General features: G+C 40.3%; 1 protein-coding gene across 1 annotated transcript in view; it reads left to right on the plus strand.

The window, feature by feature from the left end:
* MYO1D (myosin ID) overlaps nucleotides 1–22196 on the plus strand; it is a 355990-nt gene that overhangs the window by 258478 nt on the left and 75316 nt on the right. Inside the window, exon 21 of the mRNA XM_049636655.1 lies at nucleotides 11673–11827. Coding sequence (XP_049492612.1) covers nucleotides 11673–11827 — 155 coding nt within the window. The remainder of the gene's footprint in view (nucleotides 1–11672; nucleotides 11828–22196) is intronic.

Consider the following 22196-nt stretch of genomic DNA (forward strand, 5'->3'; position numbering starts at 1 on the left):
GTGGCTCAGTCGGCTAAGCATCCGACTTCAACTCAGGTCACGATCTCGCGGTCCATGAGTTCGAGCCCCGCGTCAGGCTCTGGGCTGACAGCTCAGAACCTGGAGCCTGCTTCCCATTCTGTGTCTCCCTCTCTCTCTGCCCCTCCCCCATTCATGCTCTGTCTCTCTCTGTCTCAAAAATAAATAAACGTTAAAAAAAATTTTTTTTAAATTGTATTTCCAGTTGTTCATTACTAGTATAGAGAAATATCTTTGCATGTTGGCCTTGTGACCAACAAGACTTGGTGACCTTGCTAAACCTACTTACCAGTTCTAGGAGCTATTTTGTAGATTCCTTGGGGGTTTTTTTATGCAGACAATCATGTAATCAAATAATATAAAGACTCTCGTTTCTTCCCTTTCGACCTATATGCCTTTTAAATTTCTTTAAGCCTACCTTATTGCGCTGGCTAGGGCTTCTCATATGATGTTGCACGACAGCAGTGACTATGGAAATCCTTACCTTGCTTCTGATCTCTGCAGAAAGATCTCTCTCACCACTAAGTGTGTTGTTAGCCGTGGCATTTATATAGATGTGATTTATCGGGTTGAGTTCTTTTCTAATCCTGGTTTCTTGAGGGGTTTTTATCATGAATGGATGTTGAATATTGTCAGGTGCTTTTGTTGTGGGGTCGTGGAGCACAACGGCCAAGAAAGAATTCTTGAGACATCGTAAGGTACATCTTAGGAAATTTATTTAAGTAGCATGGGGACAGGACCCATGGGCAGAAAAAGCTGCACTTTTGCTCTATGCAGCTGGTGGCTGTATGCCTAGTGCTCAAGGGGGAGGGGATGTGCAGAGAGTAGTAGATCATAAATGCTTCTTCTAATTTCCACTCGTAAAACTACATTCACTAAAAAATTTTTTTTAATTAAAAAAAAAAACTACATTCACAAGATTGCTCTGGTGCTTATCGTTCAGTTTGATATTAGCTATCAGTGAGATGTACAGGAAGTCATGAGACCCTTTAAGAATGTAGCAACCAGCACATATTTGATCCTTATCAAAACTATGCAGGCTGTATACGGGTCAGCCTTCTGGGCTAAAAGTGAACATTTTTCTGCTTCTATCCCTCATCATTTACCCCCTGACCAATTTTTGGTCCTTAAATCTTTTAAGGTTGTTGAAGGGCGAGGGGCTCATCTTCTGTAAATTCTTCAAGCTGTCAGGGATCATAGAGATATCTCTACCTATGGACTGAAATTGGTCACTCTCTGTCCCTACAAGTAACTATAATAGAAGGCCATTGCTGTAGAGTACAGAGAAGACATCTGGGTGAATTTGTTTTGAGTAATAAGGATCTTTTGAGTGAAGGAATTGGCACCTGCTTGCATGTATCTCAACAATAGAAAAGAACAAAGCCAAAGGGACAACACATTAGCATTATTATTATAATGAAAATAAGAACAGGGGCACCGGGGTGGCTCCTCGGCTAAGCCTCCGATTCTTGATTTCAGCTCAGGTCATGATCTCATGGTTTGTGAGTTTGAGCCCCACATTGGGCTCTGCACTGTCAGTGCATGGGATTCTCTGTCTCTCCCTCTCTCTCTTTCCCTCCCATGTTCGTGCTCTCTTTCTCTTGCTTTCAAAAAAACAAATAAATAAAGTTAAAAAAAAAAAAGAAAGAAAAGCAATGAGAAGACACTTTAGTGTGGACCATAGTCCACCTCCGGACCACAAATGTAACCAATCATTAAGTGGCAATGTAGGGTCTTTAAGAGCATCAATTTGATTATTCATATCAGTAAGTAGTCCTGTTATATTTTTGTCATAATCCAGAATGGAGTCACAGCATTCTGCCTTAATAATGGCACACACTCTTCCTTGTGTTGCTGTTAAGACATCTATAGCCATTATATTTTGTAGAACTGCTTTATGCACTCGGGTCATTTTGGTGTTTAATAATGTAATGCTATTTTGAGAGTCATTTTAAGATCTTAATTGCATATTTATCAAGGGCCTCTATGTGCCATAAAACATCTTCTAGACCTACTGATGGAAGAAAAATAGATGTCAGATCATCATATCATCATACTAATGGAATGCAGACCTTGTCCATCGTTGTTTTAGCTATGGAAGATTCACTGGACTTGTGATAGTCTTAGTGCTACGGCTATGAGTCTAGGCATAACCTATAGTACATCTTCCAATCCAGCCTGCTGGAAGCCATGGCCAAAAATTTGGCCCATGTAACCATTGTGTTCCATTAGGTGCTAGCCATCTGATGCCTGATCACCTTGTCTAGTCAATAGCAAACCAGTCAGTTGCCTATAAAATAATGGTATGGTCACAGGCTTATGGGGGTAACCATTCCATTTAGCCGGTACTATTGGGCTATGAATCAAGGGTACAGTTTTTCTCTTCTTAGCATAAGGGACGGGCCTTTTGGCTTAGTTGTCCTATTGTGGTAGTAAGCCACATATATCCATCCCGTATTTGAGATAATCCTTCCTGGGTATCATCTAAAATAATAGTCAAGGAATTTGTTATCGTCAGACTATCTACGGATTGGCATATTCAGTTAAAATTTTGATAGTTTGAGGATAAGAGAAAGGCCTCTTTTGGCCTGGAGAGTCCCATGTAACATTTACCATAGGTCAGCAAGAAACATTCTTTTTAATGATAAAAGCATCCCTACATGTGCTGGTATTAGGGTGTAGTATCATTTCAGCTATGTGTGGATGTAAATAATGCCTTGTAATGGAGAGTCTCAGCAAGAGAGACCTTAAGTGCTTGATGTGGACAGTGAGCCACAAGCCCAGCCCGAAGATTGGTTTTGGAGCTCAGCGTAGCGTTGTGCCCCTTGTAGGAAAGAATTCCATTTAGGTATGGTGTGTAGATGGCAAGTACAAGAAAAAAGACCTCCATTTTTTTTTCTTATCTCATTGTTTAAAGAGTATTTTGAGATCTTCCACTGGTTCACAGGAATATGAGGGCACGTCGTTCAGTTCGTTGTCATTCTCCCACGTCCAGGCTAACCCAGGGCTCAGCCAGCCATTATTTCTATAAGTCCATAGTTAACTCCATGGAGTGGGGTATAATCTGGTTTTAAGGAGCAATTGTGTTATCCCAGACACATAGAATTGATCAGGGTAAAAGCTGAGTTACCCAGTTGTTGGGGTATCCATTCCATTGTCCAGCTATTTAAATAATCATATGTCCATGGGGTCCCTTTTATTATCCCCACAGGGTAACAAACAGGAAGACTGTCTATATATGAGCTATTATGGCAGTATCTCTGAAGTTTACCCCAAGTTGTCTAGCTTAGGCAAACAACAAGCATTTAAAGACAGCTAATTAAAACTAGAACCTAACATCCATAAGGATGCATTATTGAGAAACATAATTTTTCTCAGTTCACCCTTATTTCCAGAGATAGCCAAATCAAGACTGATTCATTTGTAAAACAAGTCCAGTTTTAACAAACTTAGCCTAATTATTTACATAAGCTCAGCAAGAATAGTGATTGATCATATAGATCCTTTAAAATCTGCTTTGTGGAAACTTTTTATAAGGAATCTGTAGATCGAACTTTTTTGAGAAGGAGAGCACATACGCAACCATGTGAGTGGGTGAGGGGCGGAGGGAGAGGGAGAGAGAGAGAGAAAGAAAGAATCGTAACCAGGCTCCACATGAGGAGTCCCAACAATTCGAGTCTCCGTCTCACAACTGTGAGATCATGACCTAAGCCAAAATCTAGAGTCAGAAGCTTAACCAACGGAACCACCCAGGTGCCCCTCTAGATTGAACTTTTAATAGCTGCTCAAGGGTAGAGCCGAGCCAAATTGTTGTCATCAGACTTGCCTACAAAACCTATAGATTTGGGTGCATTCCTCTTCTTGAGGTCCCTAAAATATCCTGAGGTTTCCTGCACCTGCCAGGAAGTGACATTCTTTACTCACCTGGTAAGGCTGCTGGGAACTCTGTAAGCAAGGTATCAGGCCAACATTTTCTATTTTTTTTTTTTAATGTTCATTTATTTTTGAGAGAGAGACAGAGAAACAAAGTGCAAGTAGGGGGATGGGCAGAGAGAGAGAGAGACACAGAATGAGAAGCAGGCTCCAGGCTCCAAGCTGTCAGTACAGAGCCCGACATGGGGCTTGAACTCACGAACTGTGAGATCATGACCTGAGCCAAAGTCAGACACTTAACAGACTGAGCCACCCAGGCGCCCCTCAGGCCAACATTTTCAAGGGGCTTTATTGACTCCATAAAGTCAACCTTAATTCCTTAGAGCTGTCTGGTCATATCTGAGTCTATGCATGTCTCTCTTACATAGGACATTCCAGTCAAAGCCTTAGTAATATAACCAGTGTTTCCAGTGGTGTCCTTTACAAGGAGAATAGATTCTTTTTAAGTTTTCTTTAAATTCCAGTTGGTTAACATGTAGTGTAATGTTAGTTTCAGGTGTCCAATACAGTGATTCAGCAGTTCCATACGCCACCTGGTGTCCATCACAAGTACGCTCCTTGATCCCCTTCACCCATTTCACCCATCTCTCCACCCACCTCCCCTCTGGTAACCATCAGTTTGTTCTCTGTAGTTAAGAGTCTGTTTCTTGCTTTGCCTCTCTCCCTTTTTTTTTTCCTTTGCTCATTTGTTTTGTTTCTTAGACTCCACATATGAGTGAAATCATGTGGTATTTGTCTTTCTCTGACTGGCTTATTTCATTTAGCATTATGCTGTCTAGCTCCATCCATGTCATTGCAAATGGCAAGATTTCATTCTTTTTATGGCTGAGTAATATTCCATTGTACATATATACTACATCCTCTTTATCCATTCATCAGTAGTTGGACAGTTGGGCTCTTTCCATAATTTGGCTATTGTAGATAACGCTGCTGTAAACATCAGGGTGTATGTATCCCATTGAATTAGTATTTAGTATCCTTTGGGTAAATACCTATTGGTGTGATTGCTGGATGGGAGGTTAGTTCTATTTTTAACTTTTTGAAGGACTACAAAGAGAACAAATTCTTATTGAACTTCTGCAAATAACTAATTGCCAAGAAAGAAAGAATACCCACTGGGAGTTTCTGAATTCTGGAGGATTCCAATAAAGAAAAGATTTAAATGTTTCAATTTGTTCACGAAAGAAAACTTTATCACATTTCTATAAGTCATGGATTTCTTCAGAGAAGGTTTCTTTAAATCTAGAAGAGCAAACATTAGGAAACCAGCAGTGTGTCAAATAAGAGTCACAAAAACCATAATCATCTTCCTCAGTCTATTTAGTCCCGTTCTCCTAATTCTAGTTGTTCAGATGCAGCTTCTTCCATTAGTTCTGGATATGCTTAACCATTTTAGTTTTATGATTTTAAAGATATCAAAAACCTGTATTTGTCAAAAGTCAGTTTCCTGAATCTCCTTGAAGACAAAACTCATTCTGCAAGAGCATCGGAACAATAACTGTAAACCACAAGAGACTCAAAAATAGAATGGTTAAAGATCTGATAAGAGAGTTCATTATAATGTAGCTGACAAGGAAATTTAGTTATTCCTGTGACACATAGCATTTTAATAATTAAAATTATTTAATTTTGACCTTATACTAGAACATACTAAAACTTCATGAATTTCATATATTTTCTACAATATATGAAATTATATTTTTTATATATTTTTAAGTATATGCCTAAATAGGATTACAGATCATTCTAAATTTAATATTTACATTTAACTGCGCTGGCAGTAAGAGATTCTACAGGAAGCTAGAGTTGTTAGCAAAACTTGAGAAGTTTTAACTTTCTTAAGTAATCAAAGACCTGATAACGACAAAACACAGAAGCTTTGGTTTTCTGGGCAGATAAAGAAAAAGAAACAAAACTTCATTTACATTTTCTTATCAAAAGCAGACAACAATCCAAGAAAACTTTGTCTTTTTAACACAGAGAAAAGCAGAATTTCAATTTTATGCCAATGTACTTTTAAAATCCATTCATTTCAACCTCAATCTTGACCATACATAAAATTCTTTTCCAAAAAATTCCCTTCACAATCCTTCTACAACTTTCTTTTTCATTCAGATTTTGTTGTAAACATTTTCTCCCCAAACAACCAATCTCATTTTAGGACAGAATTTCTTTTTCCCTCAACAAAAGGTGTTCTTTCTCATAATCCTCCACTCCTACGTACAGAGTTGCTTTCCTTATGTCTATCAGTCTTTTTTAAAAATTTTTTAACATTTATTTATTTTAAGAGACAGAGCATGAGCAGGGGAGAGGCAGAGACAGGGGGAGACACGAATCCAAAGCAGGCTCCAGGCTCTGAGCTGTCAGCACAGAGCCTGATGCAGAGCTTAAACCCACAAACTGTGAGATCATGACCTGAGCCGAAGTCGGATGCTTACCTGACTGAGCCACCCAGGCACCCGTCCTTCAGTCTTAATTATATTTAGCAGAATTTTAACTATTAGAAACATTAATCTCCAAAGAAAATTAAGTAGTAATCACTTGTGAATGGTCTGTTACACCAAAATTCTTTAGATCTGAACTTCATGAACATATTTCTTAATTTCTAAAAACATGTTTTTCCATAGTACAACCTTTCAACCAAGCATAAAGCAAGTTTACCATAGACCCAACATCCTCAGTTTCTCTGTGGTAAGAAGCCAAAAGCCCAAACCTACATTTAGTAAACATGCTTTAGCATTTATTTGGAAAAGACTTAGATATCCAATAAATTCAATCCAATTTATTGTTTAACTTAGCAAAACTTCCAAGTGTCAGGAGCACCTGGGTGGCTTGGTTGGTTAAACTTCCAACTCTTGATTTCAGCTCAGGTCATGATCTCACAGTCATGGGATCAAGTCCTGTGTCGGGCTCTGAGCTGACAGTGCAGAGCCTGCTTGGGATTCTCTCTCTCTCTCTCTCTCTCTCTCTCTCTGCCTCTCACCCTGCTTGCATGAGTACGTGAGCTCTCTCTCAAAATAAATAAATATTAAAAAAAAAAAAACTTCACAGTTTCATGTTACCAAAAATTTTGAAAGCTATTTAAAAGTTTTACCTATGGGGTGCCTGGATGGCTCAGTGGGTTAAGGGTCCAACTTCGGCTCAAGTCATGATCTCGTGGTTTGTGAGTTCAGTTCCCACATCAGGCTCTGTGCTAACGGCTCAGAGCTTGGAGCCTGCTTTGAATTCTGTCTCTGGGGTCCCCACCCCACTCACTCTGTCCCTCTGTCTCAAAAATACACAAACATTTTTAAAGTTTAAAAATAAATAAATAAATAAATAAAAGTTTTACCCATTAATCTTTTATTTATTCAGCCTACTTGTTCTTAACAATTACTCGTGAAAACTTTGAGACAAAATTAACCATCATTTTAAGTCATCTTTCTGCTGACAAATTGCAACAGCAATAACACGAGTTTATTTGACCTTTTGTAAACCTTGGTAGAATAAAAGTTTTATATTTAGTGCTGATAACTCTAAAGACATGTTTACCTTTAATTAAACTAACAAACTCAAATTAGCTTAAATGCCAAATATATTGCACCTGGGCACACTAAATGTCAATCCGTTTGTTCCCCACTGTCAGTTTTTACCTGGGGCACTGGTGGGGAAATCTGAAGTGAGTGGTTTAAGTCCAGAGAGAGGTGCTCTCCACTCTTTGATAGCAAGGAGAGGAGGAACAGGAGCCAATGGCACTGAGGGCATGAAGGATGGTACAGGAGCCATTATGCGAGTGGCACCCAACATGGTGGGGAAAGAGGAGCAGGGGGAGGTGCAGGCAGAAGAGGTGAGGTGCTGCCAGCAAGAGGGCAGAGAAAAAGGACTCTCTCAGTCCTAAAGCTCATCAGCACAGACAGATGAACAGGCACACCTTTTGTTTCCATCCACAAAAAGTGAAAATAGGCAGTCCATGTCTGGTGGAGAAGACAGGGAATCTCCCTGAAGCAAAAGGAATTTTGAAAGCTTCTTGGGAGTATTCTTTAAGGTCCCCATCCTGAGGTAGACTTACAGGACAACTGGCTCCAATGATCATAGCCATTAACCTAGGAAATGAATGAGGGAGAAAACCCCACACAACCAGAGTCAGGCAGCATTCATCCAGTACTCTCAAGATATATTCCAGCTCTGACACACAAAGAAGCAAACAAAGAGGAGAGAATAACTCAGGAAAAAGAAGGAGGCATATACAGGATCTTGGCAGAGAGATGGGGGCAGGGAGTGGTGCACATAGAAAACATGACAAAACACAGGGAGGGTGGTGGGTTAAGTAGGACGGGCCTGGGCAGCCAGCTGATGGTGGATTGAGAAGAAAAGGGTGAGGAGAGGGGTGTCCTTGGGCCCCCTAAAGGTGTATGGACAGATGAGGGTTTTGGTAGAGGGCCATAAAGGCCTGACCATATGGGATTTTGGTCCATTTTCCCTGATGCCTACCAAAAGGTCCAATTGATAAATAGTACTGAACCTTAAAGACCCATCAATGGGTCATTTTTTTTATCATCCTTCAGAGAACATTGAGGCCAAGCATTATTACAGAAAAAGATGAGGCACTTCTTCTTTAAATCCTATTGTCCAGATTGACTCCATTGTGTTAGGTAACAACAGCCCAAAGGAAAATCCTTTGGGATCAAGGAAGCTGATCCTATAGTTAATTCCTACAAATGGAGGAGAGTCCATTAACTAACTAGGAGTCCATTACCAAAATCCTCCGCAGCTTCTAAGTGGCATCCCACCAGGAATATTGCTGAAGGTCCCTGGGATTCAGAGTGGTGGGAGGCATCCCTCAGTTTCAACCACTCTGACACCATTGTACTACCTGAGAAGGGGTGTCAGTGATTGGACTGAAATGCCACAGAGATTGGAGCTGCCTCTTTCCATTTTGGGGGTATCAATATATTTTGCAACCAGTAACAATACCCTTTGTAAGACTCTGGATCTACTATTAATGGATGAGGTAGAGGCCCTGGCCCTTGTTAACAAGGAGCAGCTATTTGGTATCATATAAAGTGACATATATCTAAGCTAGATGTACTTTCAGTCTGAGAGTAGGACTGAGAACGCCAAACAGCCCATGGGCAAGACAAATGAAAGACGTGAAGAAACGAAAGTACAGAACCCCTATCTAATCCAGGAAACTTTCTTGTGAGCTTTATCTGTGATCCAGTCCCCCGCTGGTTGAGTGCCTCAACTGGATAATAGCTCCCACCAGTCACTTTCAGGAATCACATGTGGTCAGATGTATCTTGGATTTTATGCTCATTTGAGGGATCACACTGGATTATTTAGGAGGAAACCTTCCATGGGAGTCTTGAGATCAGCGGCCATCCTAGGGACATGTATGTCTGTTCTGTGATGAGTATTAAAAGAGTATTGAAATACTCGAGTATACGAGTATTAAAAGAGCAGATGAAACAGAGACTGATTTCTGAGCCCAACGCCATTACAGCCAAGGTACTGGTGTCCAGCCGGGCAGCAGAAGTTTGTCTTCCCCTTAGTAGGGCCACGGGCAAGAGGTTCTCTCCTGAGCACTCAGACAAGACACAATTCCGAAGGGTTGTACTATTCAGGACATCTCTGGAAAAGAACAAGAAGTAGAGGCTGGGGGAATAAAAGGGTTTTAGCAGGTCGCACTGAGGCTCTTGGATTCCCCCTATAATCCCCTTGCAGGGCCACCAAAAATGTTGGTGGGTCGTGGAGCACAATGGCCAAGAAAGAATTCTTCAGACATTTTACAGTGCAAATTAGTAAGTTTATGTAAGTAGCACGGGGAAAGCTCTCTGCTCTGTGGGCAGAAAGAGCTGCACTTTTGCTCTATGGGCAGAAAGAGCTGCACTTTTGCTCTATGCAGCTGGTGGTTATATGCTTTGTGCTCAAGGGGGAAGGGACGTGCAGGGACTAGTAGATCAAGGGGAGCCCCTCTGGCCCAGTCTGTGGAATATGTGACTCTGATCTCAAGGTCGTAAACACAAGCCCCACGTGGGGTGTAAAGATTACTTAAAAATAAAATATTTAAAAATATTTAAAACTAGGGACGCCTGGATGGCTCATTGGGTTAAGCATCTGACTCTTGATTTCAGCTCAGGTCGTGACCTCACAGTTTGTGAGTTGACGCCCCAAGTTGAGCCCCTGCTTGGGATTCTCTCTCTCCATCTCTCTTTATCTGCCTCTTCACCACTTGTGTGCAGGCACCCACTTTACCTCTCTCTCTCTCTCTCTCTCTCTCTCTCTCTCTCAAAATAAATAAATAAACTTAAAAAAATAAAATAAAAAATAAAGATAAATGCTCATATTTCTGCCTGTGAAACTGCTTTCTCAAGATTTCTCTAGTGCTTGTCATTCAGTTTGATGTGAACTGTCGGTGAGATTTAAAGGCAGTCATGAGACCCTTTAAGAAAGCAGCAACCAGCACATATTTAATCCTTATTGAAACTATGCAGGCTTTAGGTCAGCCTTCTGGGCTAAAGGTGAATATTTTTCTGCTTCTATCCCTCATACTTTTTTTGCATCAAATAATATCACATGGCTTATTTATTCTGTGGCAGCAATGGATTACATTGGCTAATTAATGAATTCTGAACTAGCTTTGCATTTCTTAGATAAACTCTACTTGGTCATAGTATATTATTGTTCCTATATGTTGTTGGATTTCTTTGTTAATATTTTGTTGGTCATTCTTACATCCATATTGATGAAGGGTTTTGGATATTGGTTTACAGTTTTCTTGTACTGCCTTTATCCTTTTTTGGTATCAGGATAATGCTGGCCTTATAAGATGAGTTACAAAGTGTTCCCAGTGTTATTTCTTCTTTAAACATTTGGTAGGATTCACCAGTGAAGTCACCTGAGCCTAGAGTTTTCTTTTTTGAAAGGTTTTTAACCACAAATTTCATTTTTTAATAGATAAAGCAGTACTCAGCTTATCTATTGCCTTTTGGGTGAGTTTTGGTAGTTTGTGGCTTCTAAGGAATTACTTGGTTTCATCCATGTTATTAAATTTATGTACACAGAGTTGTTGAAAATATTTTTCTTTGTTATCCTTCTCATGTCTATATGGTCTATAGTGCTATCCCCTCCTCCATTCTGTATTGGTAATTAGGTTATCTCTCTTTTATCCTCAGACTAGAGGCTTAGCAATTTTATTGATCTTTTGAAACAACCAGCTCATTATTTCATTGATTTTTCTCTATTATTTTTCTGTTTTCAGTTTCACTGATTTTTAATCTTATCTTTATTATTTCCTTCCATCTTGCTTGTTCCATGAAACTTGGAAAAGACTGAAGCTACCAGGGTCACTGATCAAAAATACATTATTAGGGGTGCCTGGGTAGCTCAGTCAGTTGAGTATCTGACTCTTGACTTCGTCTCAGGTCATGATCTCATGATTCGGGAGATCAAGCTCCACATCAGACTCTTCACTGATAGTGCAGAGTCTGCTTGGGATTCTCTCTCTCCTTCTCTCTCTCTCTTCCCCTGCCCAGTTCATGCACACACACTCTCTATCTCAAAATAAATAAACTGAAACATACATATATATATATATATATATATATATTTATTTATTTATTTTTAAAATTATACATATATAATATAATATGTATATTATGCATATAATTACAAAATGTATTTTTAAATTTATTCTTTTGAGAAACCATCCTAATAGTTTTCCATGTTTTATGTCTTTGCAGTTGACTGGTCTGAGTGTCTCCAATGGAAAGGACCAACTTGTAGTGTTCCATACAAAAGACAACAAAGACCTCATTGTCTGCCTTTTCAGCAAACAGCCAACCCATGAGAGTCGAATTGGAGAACTTGTTGGAGTCCTGGTGAATCATTTCAAGAGGTAAAGCTTGATTTTTGTAACTGAGGCAGGTTTTGAACATATGAAATCTTTCATCATAATTCTTACTGAACTTGCTTTGTGCCAATTTCAATGTATTGAGTTATTTTCCTTTAGAAGAATGACATAAATCATCCATTCCACAGAAGGCAAAATTAGCATCTAGGCTTAGTTTCAAGATTAGGAATGATCCTCTGCTTTTCCAGCCTCCAGCTGAACGAAAAATGATAGAATTTCCCCAATTGTGATCTCTTCATCACCAGTCCAATGACAGAAATCCAAAAGACAGAAAAATTACTTTATATACTTATTGTCACAGCTTCTCATTTATCCCAAATATAATCAGCAATTGTGTCTACTGTGAATGTAAATTAGAAGACAGGTTTAGGATGACATACAGATACATGAAGACTGAAGGAATTTCTAAGAGAAGCAACAACCTATACAAAAACGCAGAGTTTGGGTGGCACATGACATATTCACAGTGAACCTAGATGTCTGGGGTATTTGTGTGTGGGTGTGTGTTATGAACAGTGATGTGAGAAATATGCACAGAGCATCGACCCGGAGGACGATGTGGACCAGGGAATGATCTGTCTGGTTACTTATTGGAGTTGTTTTAGAGATGGGGTCTTCCTTCCCATAGGACATCATCGAGCATTTGGGGTAGAGCGTTTCTGACTCCAAAGTCAGATGTTCTTTCCAGTGTGGCAAACTGTCTGTCTCCGCCTCCTCCCCCACCCTGATGCCAGGGAAGACCGCTTCTCAAAACTCAGGGTCCAGTTCCTTTTCTTCCTCAACGACACTTCCTAAGTTGCCAGAAGCGGTCTTCTTCGACTTTCCTTATCAGTATTGTGTTGTTGTTTTTTTCTAACTTAGATATGGCTTTTCTTTCCCTAAACAAAGACATATCTAGAATCAGATGTCCACCTGTCTAATTCGATTGTGTTCATTTTGCTGATCAGTGTGTGCAGTATAAGCAGACCATTTATTTTATGTTATTAAACTTTGTATCCTAGATCAAAATAGGTCCTTAGATATGTAGTTAAATGCTTTTCAGTGGTGTGGATAAAATAATGCATAACAGTCATCTGGTGGGAAAAAAATAAGAATCTAAGGAATTACCAAAAAACAATGATAAACAGATAAGTTTGAAAAATTCCCTTCCATCTGCCAAAGAGTGCTAAGAGGATACTAAGGAGTTTAGAATGGAAGGGAAAGACATGGAGAAGGCATCTCTACAGTAAAGTCATGGCTCAGTTTAGGAGGCTTCTTTTCCTTCTGATAGTTAGAACAAAGTAAGGACAATTAAAGGGATTTTAATCCGCATGCCTGTACTAATGCATAGTTTTTGCCTGGAAAATGTTTCTTCTCAGTCTGGGTCCTTGTTTAGCAAATTCCAACTCTTATTGAATACTTCTGTAAGTAGGGGGAAATGGGAAACTGGTCCTAGCACCGTCAGTTGCTGTCTCTCCCTAGCATATGCATTCTGAGATAACATTTCTACTTGTATTCCCTCCGATCTTTAATATATGGAAGAATTTTAAACATCTTTAAAAATTATAAATGGGAGGAAGAGAAGAATTGGCTGTCAAAATGCTAGATTTTTTTTATAGTTTATTCTTGATGTTCTTACTCTATGAATAAAAGGTCAAGCATAGACAAGAGATAAAACCCCTCCTCCCTGCCCCCAGGAAATTCAGGCTTGGAATTTCGACTTAGAGTTAGTCAGCAACTTGATATTGACTTCATAAGGAATGGTTAATTTGATTTCTTTACTAGCTGTTTTCCCTTATTACCAAGTATCATATCATTGGTGTGACTTTGAAAATGGCACTGTGTTGGGGTGCCTAGGTGGCTTAGTCGGTTAAGGATCTAGCCCTTGATTTCGGCTCAGGTCATGATCTCACAGTTCATGGCATTGAGCCTTATGATGGGCTCTGTGCTATCAGCACAGAGCCTGCTTGGGATTCTCTCTCTCCCTCTCTCTGCCCATCCTCGCTCTCTCTCTCTCAAAATAAATCAATGAACATTAAAGAAAATTGTATTGTGTTTTACAAGTCAGTGATGTGGCACATGATCTTATTTGTCCCTGGGTTAATTGCAGAAATCCAAAGTTGAGAGAGATTTAAGTTCAGACAAATATTTTATCTTCCAGGTAATTTCCCTAAAGTACATTCTGAAAGGTTCTCTGGTTAGAACTCAGAAGGAAAGGCTCAGAATAGCTGAATATAGCATTGATAGATTAGATTTGAACAGGAGTCATTATCTTCAAAAAATCGTAAAGAGAAGGGCGCCTGCGTGGCTCATTCAGTTAAGTGTCTGACTCTTGATTTTGGCTCAGGTCATGATCTTACACTTAGTGAGACTGAACCCCACGTTGGGCTGTGCACTGACAGTATGGAGCCTACTTGGGATTTTCTCTCTCTGCCCCTCCCCCCCTCAAAATAAATGAACAAACTTAAAAAAAAAATTATAAAGAGAGAGGATTAGGACTTAAAATCTATGAGCAAAATTCCAACCAAGTATCAGAGAGAAGAGAGAGAACTAAAAAATTTGATAAAAGAGCATCTCATTTGAGGTGCCTGGGTGGCTTATTTGGTTAAGCATCTGACTTCGACTCAGTTCATGATCTCTCACTCTGTGAGTTTAGCCCTGCCTAAGGCTCTGTGCTGACAGCTCAGGGTCTGGGGCCTGCTTCAGATTCTATGTCTCCTTCTCTCTCTGACCCTTCCCCACTTGTTCTCTCTCTCTCTCTCTCTCTCTCTCTCTCTCTCTCTCAAAAATAAACATTAAAAAAAATTTTTTTTAAAAAGAGCATCTCATTTTATTAGGCCAGCACAACACTATACCCAAAACAAGGAAGGATAGCACAAAAAAAGAAAATTATAGTCTAATCTCACTTTCATGTGGAGATTTTTTTTAACCCTAAATAAAATGCTCCCAAATTGGTCCAAGAGTGTCTGTGGCCTAAAGGAACTTCTAAGTCATGCTGACCCCAGTGTCTGGAGGAGGTCAAGAGAAAGGACACACCCAGCTGAGGGAAGAAGTGGCCTCATGCAGACGATACTGCAGTTTGGAGAGAGGGTGATGTGAGTTCACATCCTGAAAGGAAGCTATAGGACAGCCGTACATGGTGCCCTCACCTCTTCAAGAACTGCATTTCAGGGGTGCCTGGTGGCTCAGTCGGTCAGGTGTCTGACTCTTGGCATCGGCTCAAGTCATGATCTCGCGGTTCATGAGATCCAGCCTTACATGGGGCTCTGCACTGGCAGTGCGGAGCCTGCTTGGGATTCTCTCTCCCACCCATCCCACCCCCACCTCTTGATTCATTCTCTCTCTCTCTCTCTCTCTCTCTCTCTCCCCCTCCCTCCCTCCCTCCCTCCCTCCCTCAAAATAAATAAGTAAACTTAAAAAAAAACAACTGCATTTCAGCAAATGGCTGCCCCGCTCAAAGCAAATAATAAACCAGAAAGAAAAGAGCAAGAAAACTGTGCATAGGCAATATGAAACTAAGGAGCAAAGAAAATAAGAAAAGGCAGATGAATAAAAAAGAAAAATATAAGAATAAACTTTACATTAAAAAAAAAAAAAAAAAAGGACAGCTCAAGCACAGACCAACCAGGGTAGATGCCATCCAGAAACACCTGATACAGCCATACCATTCAAGTCCTGGCCCTGTTCCACAGATCAGAAATTATGCCAAAGGGGAGGGGAGGGGACCCAAAGTCAGATACCGGTAGATATGCTAATGAAGTTAAACAGGCTTCTTTACTGTGGTTCTTCTCAGAGGCTTTAATATGGCTTTGTTCATTTTAAATATAGCCAATAAGAAAGTTATAAGGACATATCTGTATACATTTATATGTGTGTGTATAAATATATATATCCATACATACGTGATTATGTGTATTATAGACAATTTCTGGAAAGATATGCAGGAAATGGGTAACAATGTTATCTCTGGAGGGAAAGAGGGGAGATAGGGTACTAGGAGAAAGGTAGGTGGGAGATTTATTTATTTTTCCTTGTAAACCTTTTGCAATTAAATATATGTGTTACTTATCTAAAAAATTTTTTCATTTTTAATAATAAACAAATGACAGCTAGTTTTTAGGCCTATTATATAGGCCTGAATTCCTGGATATTCTCTTTTCCCATTTAGAAAAGTACAAAAGAACAAAAAAGCTTTCTGAGTGAATGATCTATCTTACGGCATTTGAATACTTTGAAATAAACCCAAATAACACCTCTTGGGACACAACTGAAACCAACTGTAACATCATGTCAACTATACTCAAAAAAAAAATTTTTTTTTCTAATGTTTATTTTTGAGAGAGAGAGAGAGACAGAGCGTGAGCAGGGGAAGGGCAGATAGAGAGGGAGACACAGAATCCAAAGCAGACTCCGGGCTCTGAGCTGTCAGCACAGAGCCCAACGCAGGGCTCAAAGCCATGAACTCTGAGATCATGACCTGAGCCGAAGTTGAATGCTCAACTGACTGGGCCACCCAGGCGCCCCATATTTTTTTAAGTAAAAAAAGATAAAAATAAAAAAACGTTACAAACCTAAAACCTCTGGGCATATCCTCGTTCCGTATGGTCGTGTTTTGTAGGCACGTAGCCCTTGTCTCTGGTGGTGGTGCCAGCGGCCCGCCAGGCCAGTTTGCTTTGCAGAGGTTATGAAAATGGCTGACTCGGTTTTGGGTTTGTGTCTCATCCTCAGCAGTGGCTACCTGCTGGTCGTGAGCTTTTCTGCCCACTAGTAAACAGATGGTCTCACGTTGGCTGCCCTGACTGCAGAGTCACCAGAAACTCAGTGATATTAAGCTGTCAAAGGACCCATCTGCCCTAAGCAGCTGTCCAGGCATTTGCCTGTCTGGATGCTGGAAACCTCAATTATAACCCCAACTCATAAGCATAGAAACTTATTTTTCCTGTTTTGTTTTTGTGGATGAAAACCTGAAGTCAGTGCCATCTGCTTCTTGTTTTTTGGGGGTTTTTTTTTGTTTGTTTGTTTAGCAGTATCTGTAATATCTGCTTAACTTAAAAAACGCCATTGCAGGGGCATCTGGGTCGCTCAGTCGGTTAAGCATACGACTTCGGCTCAGGTCCTGAACTCAACGGTTCATGGGTTCAAGCCCCGCGTCAGCCTCTGTGCTGACAGCTCGGAGCCTAGAGCCTGCTTCGCATTCTGTCTGTCTGTCTGTCTCTCTCTCTTTCTCTCTCTCTCTCTCTCTGACCCTTCCCCCCCCCCACCCTCTCTCTCAAAAATAAATAAACATTAAAAATTTTTTTTAAAGAACATCATTGCTTCTGTTCTTTTAACTCAAGAGTAGACTCAGACCAATAAGCAGGCCATTGGTTTGTCCCGGGAAGCACAGGCAGGGGGCCAGGGGAAATGAGGCCTCTTGACCTGAGGTAGAGGAAGTCAAAGGCCTCTGCTCCTGGCCCTTCTCATCCAACAGTCACTGCTCACCGCCTGCCCGCCGCTCCCATGTGTGTCTCCCTCTCCTCTGTCCTGGACCCCAAATACGTGTTCTCATGGCCCTTCCTCTGCATTCCCAAACTGCTTTCCTGAGATGCCTGGTTTCTAATCACAGCAGTGTATATAACAACTAAAAGTGTAAAACAAATGAAAATACAATAGGTGAAAACAATGTAGATAGCTAACTGTAAATGATTTGTTAATTAAATTATAGTGCATCTCCTTCATGGAGTATTGGGGCCAGTTAAAATTATAATTATCAAAAACATCTGATTTATGGTGAGAGAAAAGTGAGTGACCACAATTTCCCATCCTCAGTGTCCCCAATAGAGATACACAGGAAGACACAGAGAGAAATGCCCACTTTCCATAGTACTAGAAACTGGAAGTATTACTCAACCACAGGCCTCTGACAGGGACATCCTTCACCTCTACTCCCTTATCATCCCATCAGGCCTTCCCTGCCCATCTTGGTATAGAGAATAACAGTTCGCCCCCCCCCCCCCCCCCATGCTCCCTGCCCCCAGCCCTACTTATCTGTTCCCCACGGCTCTCATCTCCTTCTGGCACTATACCTTTACTTCTTTCTTTATCACATGCGTTCCAGCTAGAATATAAGCCCCCAAGTTAGCAGGAACTGTACTTGAACTGTTCACACCAGTTGCCCTGGTGTTTGGAATAGTGGCCGGCACTCAGCGGGCTCCCGCTGGGGACTCCTGGACACTGAGGCTGGCCGCTGGGGCCCCCTGGCTGTAGGACGCTCTAAGCCCTTCCCCACTGATGTATACTCTTGCCTGCCAGAAGATGGTAACTTAGCCCTCCTTGTATATGAAAGAAAGGAAGAACTCCGTTACAGTCTCCTTCCCTTTATGAATGAACACCTCTTTCCTTGTACTGGCTACAGGATTACAGCTCTAAGCAATGTCATACGTCTAGGGACAGAAGTGAATGGGTATTCAGGATATTAAATCAACTAAAAGAGCTACCAGAAGAGCCATGGATACACTGTATGCTGGGGGTTGCAGCTTTTTGTTAACTTATTTTTAACAACAAAAGAACTCCAAGTAATTTCAGACTCTCCTTGTCAGTAAGCTGACAGGGGTGCAAAATGTAGGGATTCCTGCTCAGATCAGCAACTGCAGAATGAGTAAAAGACTTCAAAACTACAACGAGAGGCTGCGTGCATAAGCCGGCTCCCAGCTTAGAGGCTGAGAAGTGGGTCCTAACTACGAACAGGTGCTGTGTGGAAAGGAATCCAGAAGAACCCATGTGCACCCTTTGTGCAAGAGCTCCTGGACCAAACAAATGTCTCCTTAGTCATGAGATCTGTGAAGAGCAGTAGTAATAAGAAAGGCTCAGACTCCTTTGTAACTTGTCTCAAAAATTATGGAATGGCACATTTTCTATAATTGTCATTTTAAATGTGAAAACCAAAAAATATATATATTTAAAAGTTATGAGATTATTTTAGGATATCTTTTCTTCCAGAAACAAAGCAGCTAGTAACCAGTAGATTCACATAAAATTTTCATAGTGGAGAAAAAAAAAATCAGCTTGATCCACACACCATCCTTGGTAAGATAGAATTCATTACCAAATGAAGCAAGGAGTTATATCCTGGTCTTAGGAGGAGAGGTGTCAGGCCTAGAGATATCATACAAAATGAAAAGAATCCGACTGAGGTTGTAAACAGAAAAGAAATTTTGTACGAAATGGAAAAGGAAAGCAACTTTATAGGACTAGATGATGGCTCAGAGAACTCCTTGTCATAAAAAAAAAAAAAATCAGGGAACAAGTTGTTAAGAGATATTCTATTCCTTGCTGACCAAAAGAAATGGGGGGAAAAAAGTCAAGCCCAGCCTAGCTAAATTATGCCATTCAGAATTACTAACTTCTGGCTTTCCACATCTGAGGCTTCTTTGATGCAGAACAGTCCTTGGTCCTTGTGTTTAGCATATGCAGTGAGTTAACAGACCTAGAAGAAATGCATGTTTGACAGGAAACAGACAGTGTGTCTCCTGGCCTAGCTCTGCCATCAGCTAGCTATAAGCTCTTGAGCAGATCGAACTTTTTTGTTACTGGCTTATCTGTAAAATTAAAGGTCTGCACCACGTTTGTTCATTCAGTTAAAAAAATATATATTTCTATTTGCATAATGATGAGAAAGTTCTGGCAGTGTTTCACAGCACTGTAAATAAACTTCATAGTACTGAACTGTACATTTACAAATGGCTAAGATGGTAAAAATAAAATGAAAGTCAGTGCTGGTTAGCCAGCACCAACAAACAGGGAAAAAATATTTCTTGAGGCTCAGTCACACATCAGATATCATCTTCACACATGGGGATACAAAGACCAAACTCCTCCCATCAAGAAGTTGGTGATCTATCAAAGGAGACAAGTGTATAACTGGTAATAAGTTTGTAGAAGTTTAAAGAAAGTGGCTTAAAGCACTTTAAAGTCAGAGTATATTGACAGGAGTAAGACATGGGGAAAATGTTCTGGGAAAACTTCATCAAAGAGAAGTGGAATTTGTATTAGGCTTACACAGAGATCTCTAAGTTAAAAGTGGCAGACTTCCCAGGGCGCCTGGGTGGTTCAGTCACTTAAGCCTCCAACTTCAGCTCAGGTCATGATCTCTCAGTTCTTGAGTTCAAGCCCCACATCGGGGTCTGTGCTGACAGCGTAGAGCCTGGAGCCTGCTTCGGATTCTGTGTCTCCCTCTCTCTTTGCCCCTCCCCTTCTTGTGCTCTGTCTCTCAAAAATAAATAAATTTTTAAAAATTATTAAAAAAAAAAAAGTGGCAGACTTCCACTTCTAGCCAAAATGGAATAACAAGGATGAGATTTACTATCCTTTCTGATTATAGCTCTAAACAGACAAAGTAAATAAAACAGGAGTTTCCAAGACACTGGATATCAGACAGTAAAGGATAATGATTTATGAGAGACAACAAGCAAATGAGATGAACCCTGCAGTTGCCCCAGCTTACTGCCTTGAGAGAATATCCAGGCCATGGCACACGGAGGGGGAACCATTGTGGAACCTGGGGATTGGGAGACCAAGGCCACTGAAGTTTGCAAGACAGGGTAACAGAGGATACAGCTACACAGAGAACTCGGGAAATCTGCAGGGATTCCTGTTAAGTATTCATCTGAACACTGATCAGTGCATGTGTATTAGAAAACTACCTGAGAAAAAAAGAATAATGCAAAAATGTCAACAGTGATCATGCCTGGCACTCACAGAGAATGAGGAGTAGTGCCGGTCCCCAGTAGCAAGACTGGAAAACTTCATGATTAACAGGGCATTGCATATAGCATGCAGAAGGGTCTTGTTTCAGTACTAGGGAATAATTAGCCCTAGATTTAACACTGCTCTGGCTTCCCCTGATAAAGCCTTTTGTTGTGTTTAAGTTTTATTTTATTTATTTATTCATTCATTCATTCATTTATTTATTTATTGAGAGAGAGAGAGAGAAAGAGAGAGAGAGAGAGAGGGAGAATGTGATCAGGGGAGGGACAGAGAGGGGAACAGAGGATCCGAAGCAAGTTCCTCAGTGACAGCAGAGAGCCCGATGCAGGGCTGGAACTCATGAACCACGAGATCATGATGGCCAAATTTGGACACTTAACTGAATGAGCCACCCAGGTGCCCCTCCTCTAACAAATCTTAAAAGCAAGACCCAAAAAGATCAAATTAGTGGCATCTGCCTGGCTCATTCAGTAGAGACTGCAACTCTTGATCTCAGGGTGGGGAATTCACACCCCATGTTGGGTATAGAGGTTACTTTAAAAAAATGAATAAAAACTTAAAAAAAAAAAAAGATCAAATTGTTTCCAAATAATTTCAGCCCAGAAAAAGCTCAAGTATATTTAAAGGAATACAAAATTATCCAGCATGTAAGTAGGTAAATTTCACAATATCTGGCATTCAATCAAAATAGCAGGCCTGCAGGAAAGCAGAAAAATACAACCCAATATGAGAAGAAAAATCAATCAAAACCAACTCAGAATTGCCACAGATGTTAGAAATAGCCAACAAGGCTATTAAAATGGTTATTATCACTGCATTATAACAGTTGAAGACACAGAAGGTATCCAAAAAGACCCAAATCAAACTTCCAGAAGTGAAAACTACAGTGTTAGACATGAAAATACACTGGATGGACTTAACAGCATATTAGGCATTGCAGAAATAAAGACTAGTGAACTTGAAGACCCAGCAGTAGAAACCATCCAAAATGAAACACAGGCAAGAAAGAGAAATTTTTTGGAAAAGAAATAGATCACCAGTGAACTGTGGAACAACTTCATGTGTAAATGAAGTCCCCACCAAAGGAGGGGAAGTCTGAAAAAAATTTGAAGAAATAATGGCTGAAAATTTTCCAAATTTAATAAAAACTTTATAAACCCACAGATCCTAAAAGTTACATGCAAGAAATCATGAAGAAACTACACCAAGGCATATCACAGATTGCCCAAAACCAATAGTAAAAAATTAAATATTAAAAGCTGCCAGAGGAAAAGGACATAGTATGTACAAAGGAAAAAAGATAAAGATATCGCAGATTTCTCATTAGTTACAATGAAAGCGAGAAAACAATGGACCAGCATCTTCTTGGTTTTTAAGTTTATTTTTTTAGTAATCTCTACACCCAATATGGGGCTCAAACCCATGACCCTGAGATTAAGAGTTGCATGATCTACCAACTGAGCCAGCCACGCACCCCAGAACAACATCTTTCCAATGGAAATACCAATGGAAAAAACTGTCAACCTACAATTCTATACCGAGCAATACTACCTTTCAAAATGAAGATGAATTGAAGACTTTGTCCATTAGGCAGAATAAAAATAGAGCACATGGAGGGCACCTGGGTGGC

The sequence above is a fragment of the Panthera uncia genome, chromosome E1 (genome assembly GCF_023721935.1).
Source record: "Panthera uncia isolate 11264 chromosome E1, Puncia_PCG_1.0, whole genome shotgun sequence".
Classification (NCBI taxonomy): domain Eukaryota; kingdom Metazoa; phylum Chordata; class Mammalia; order Carnivora; family Felidae; genus Panthera; species Panthera uncia.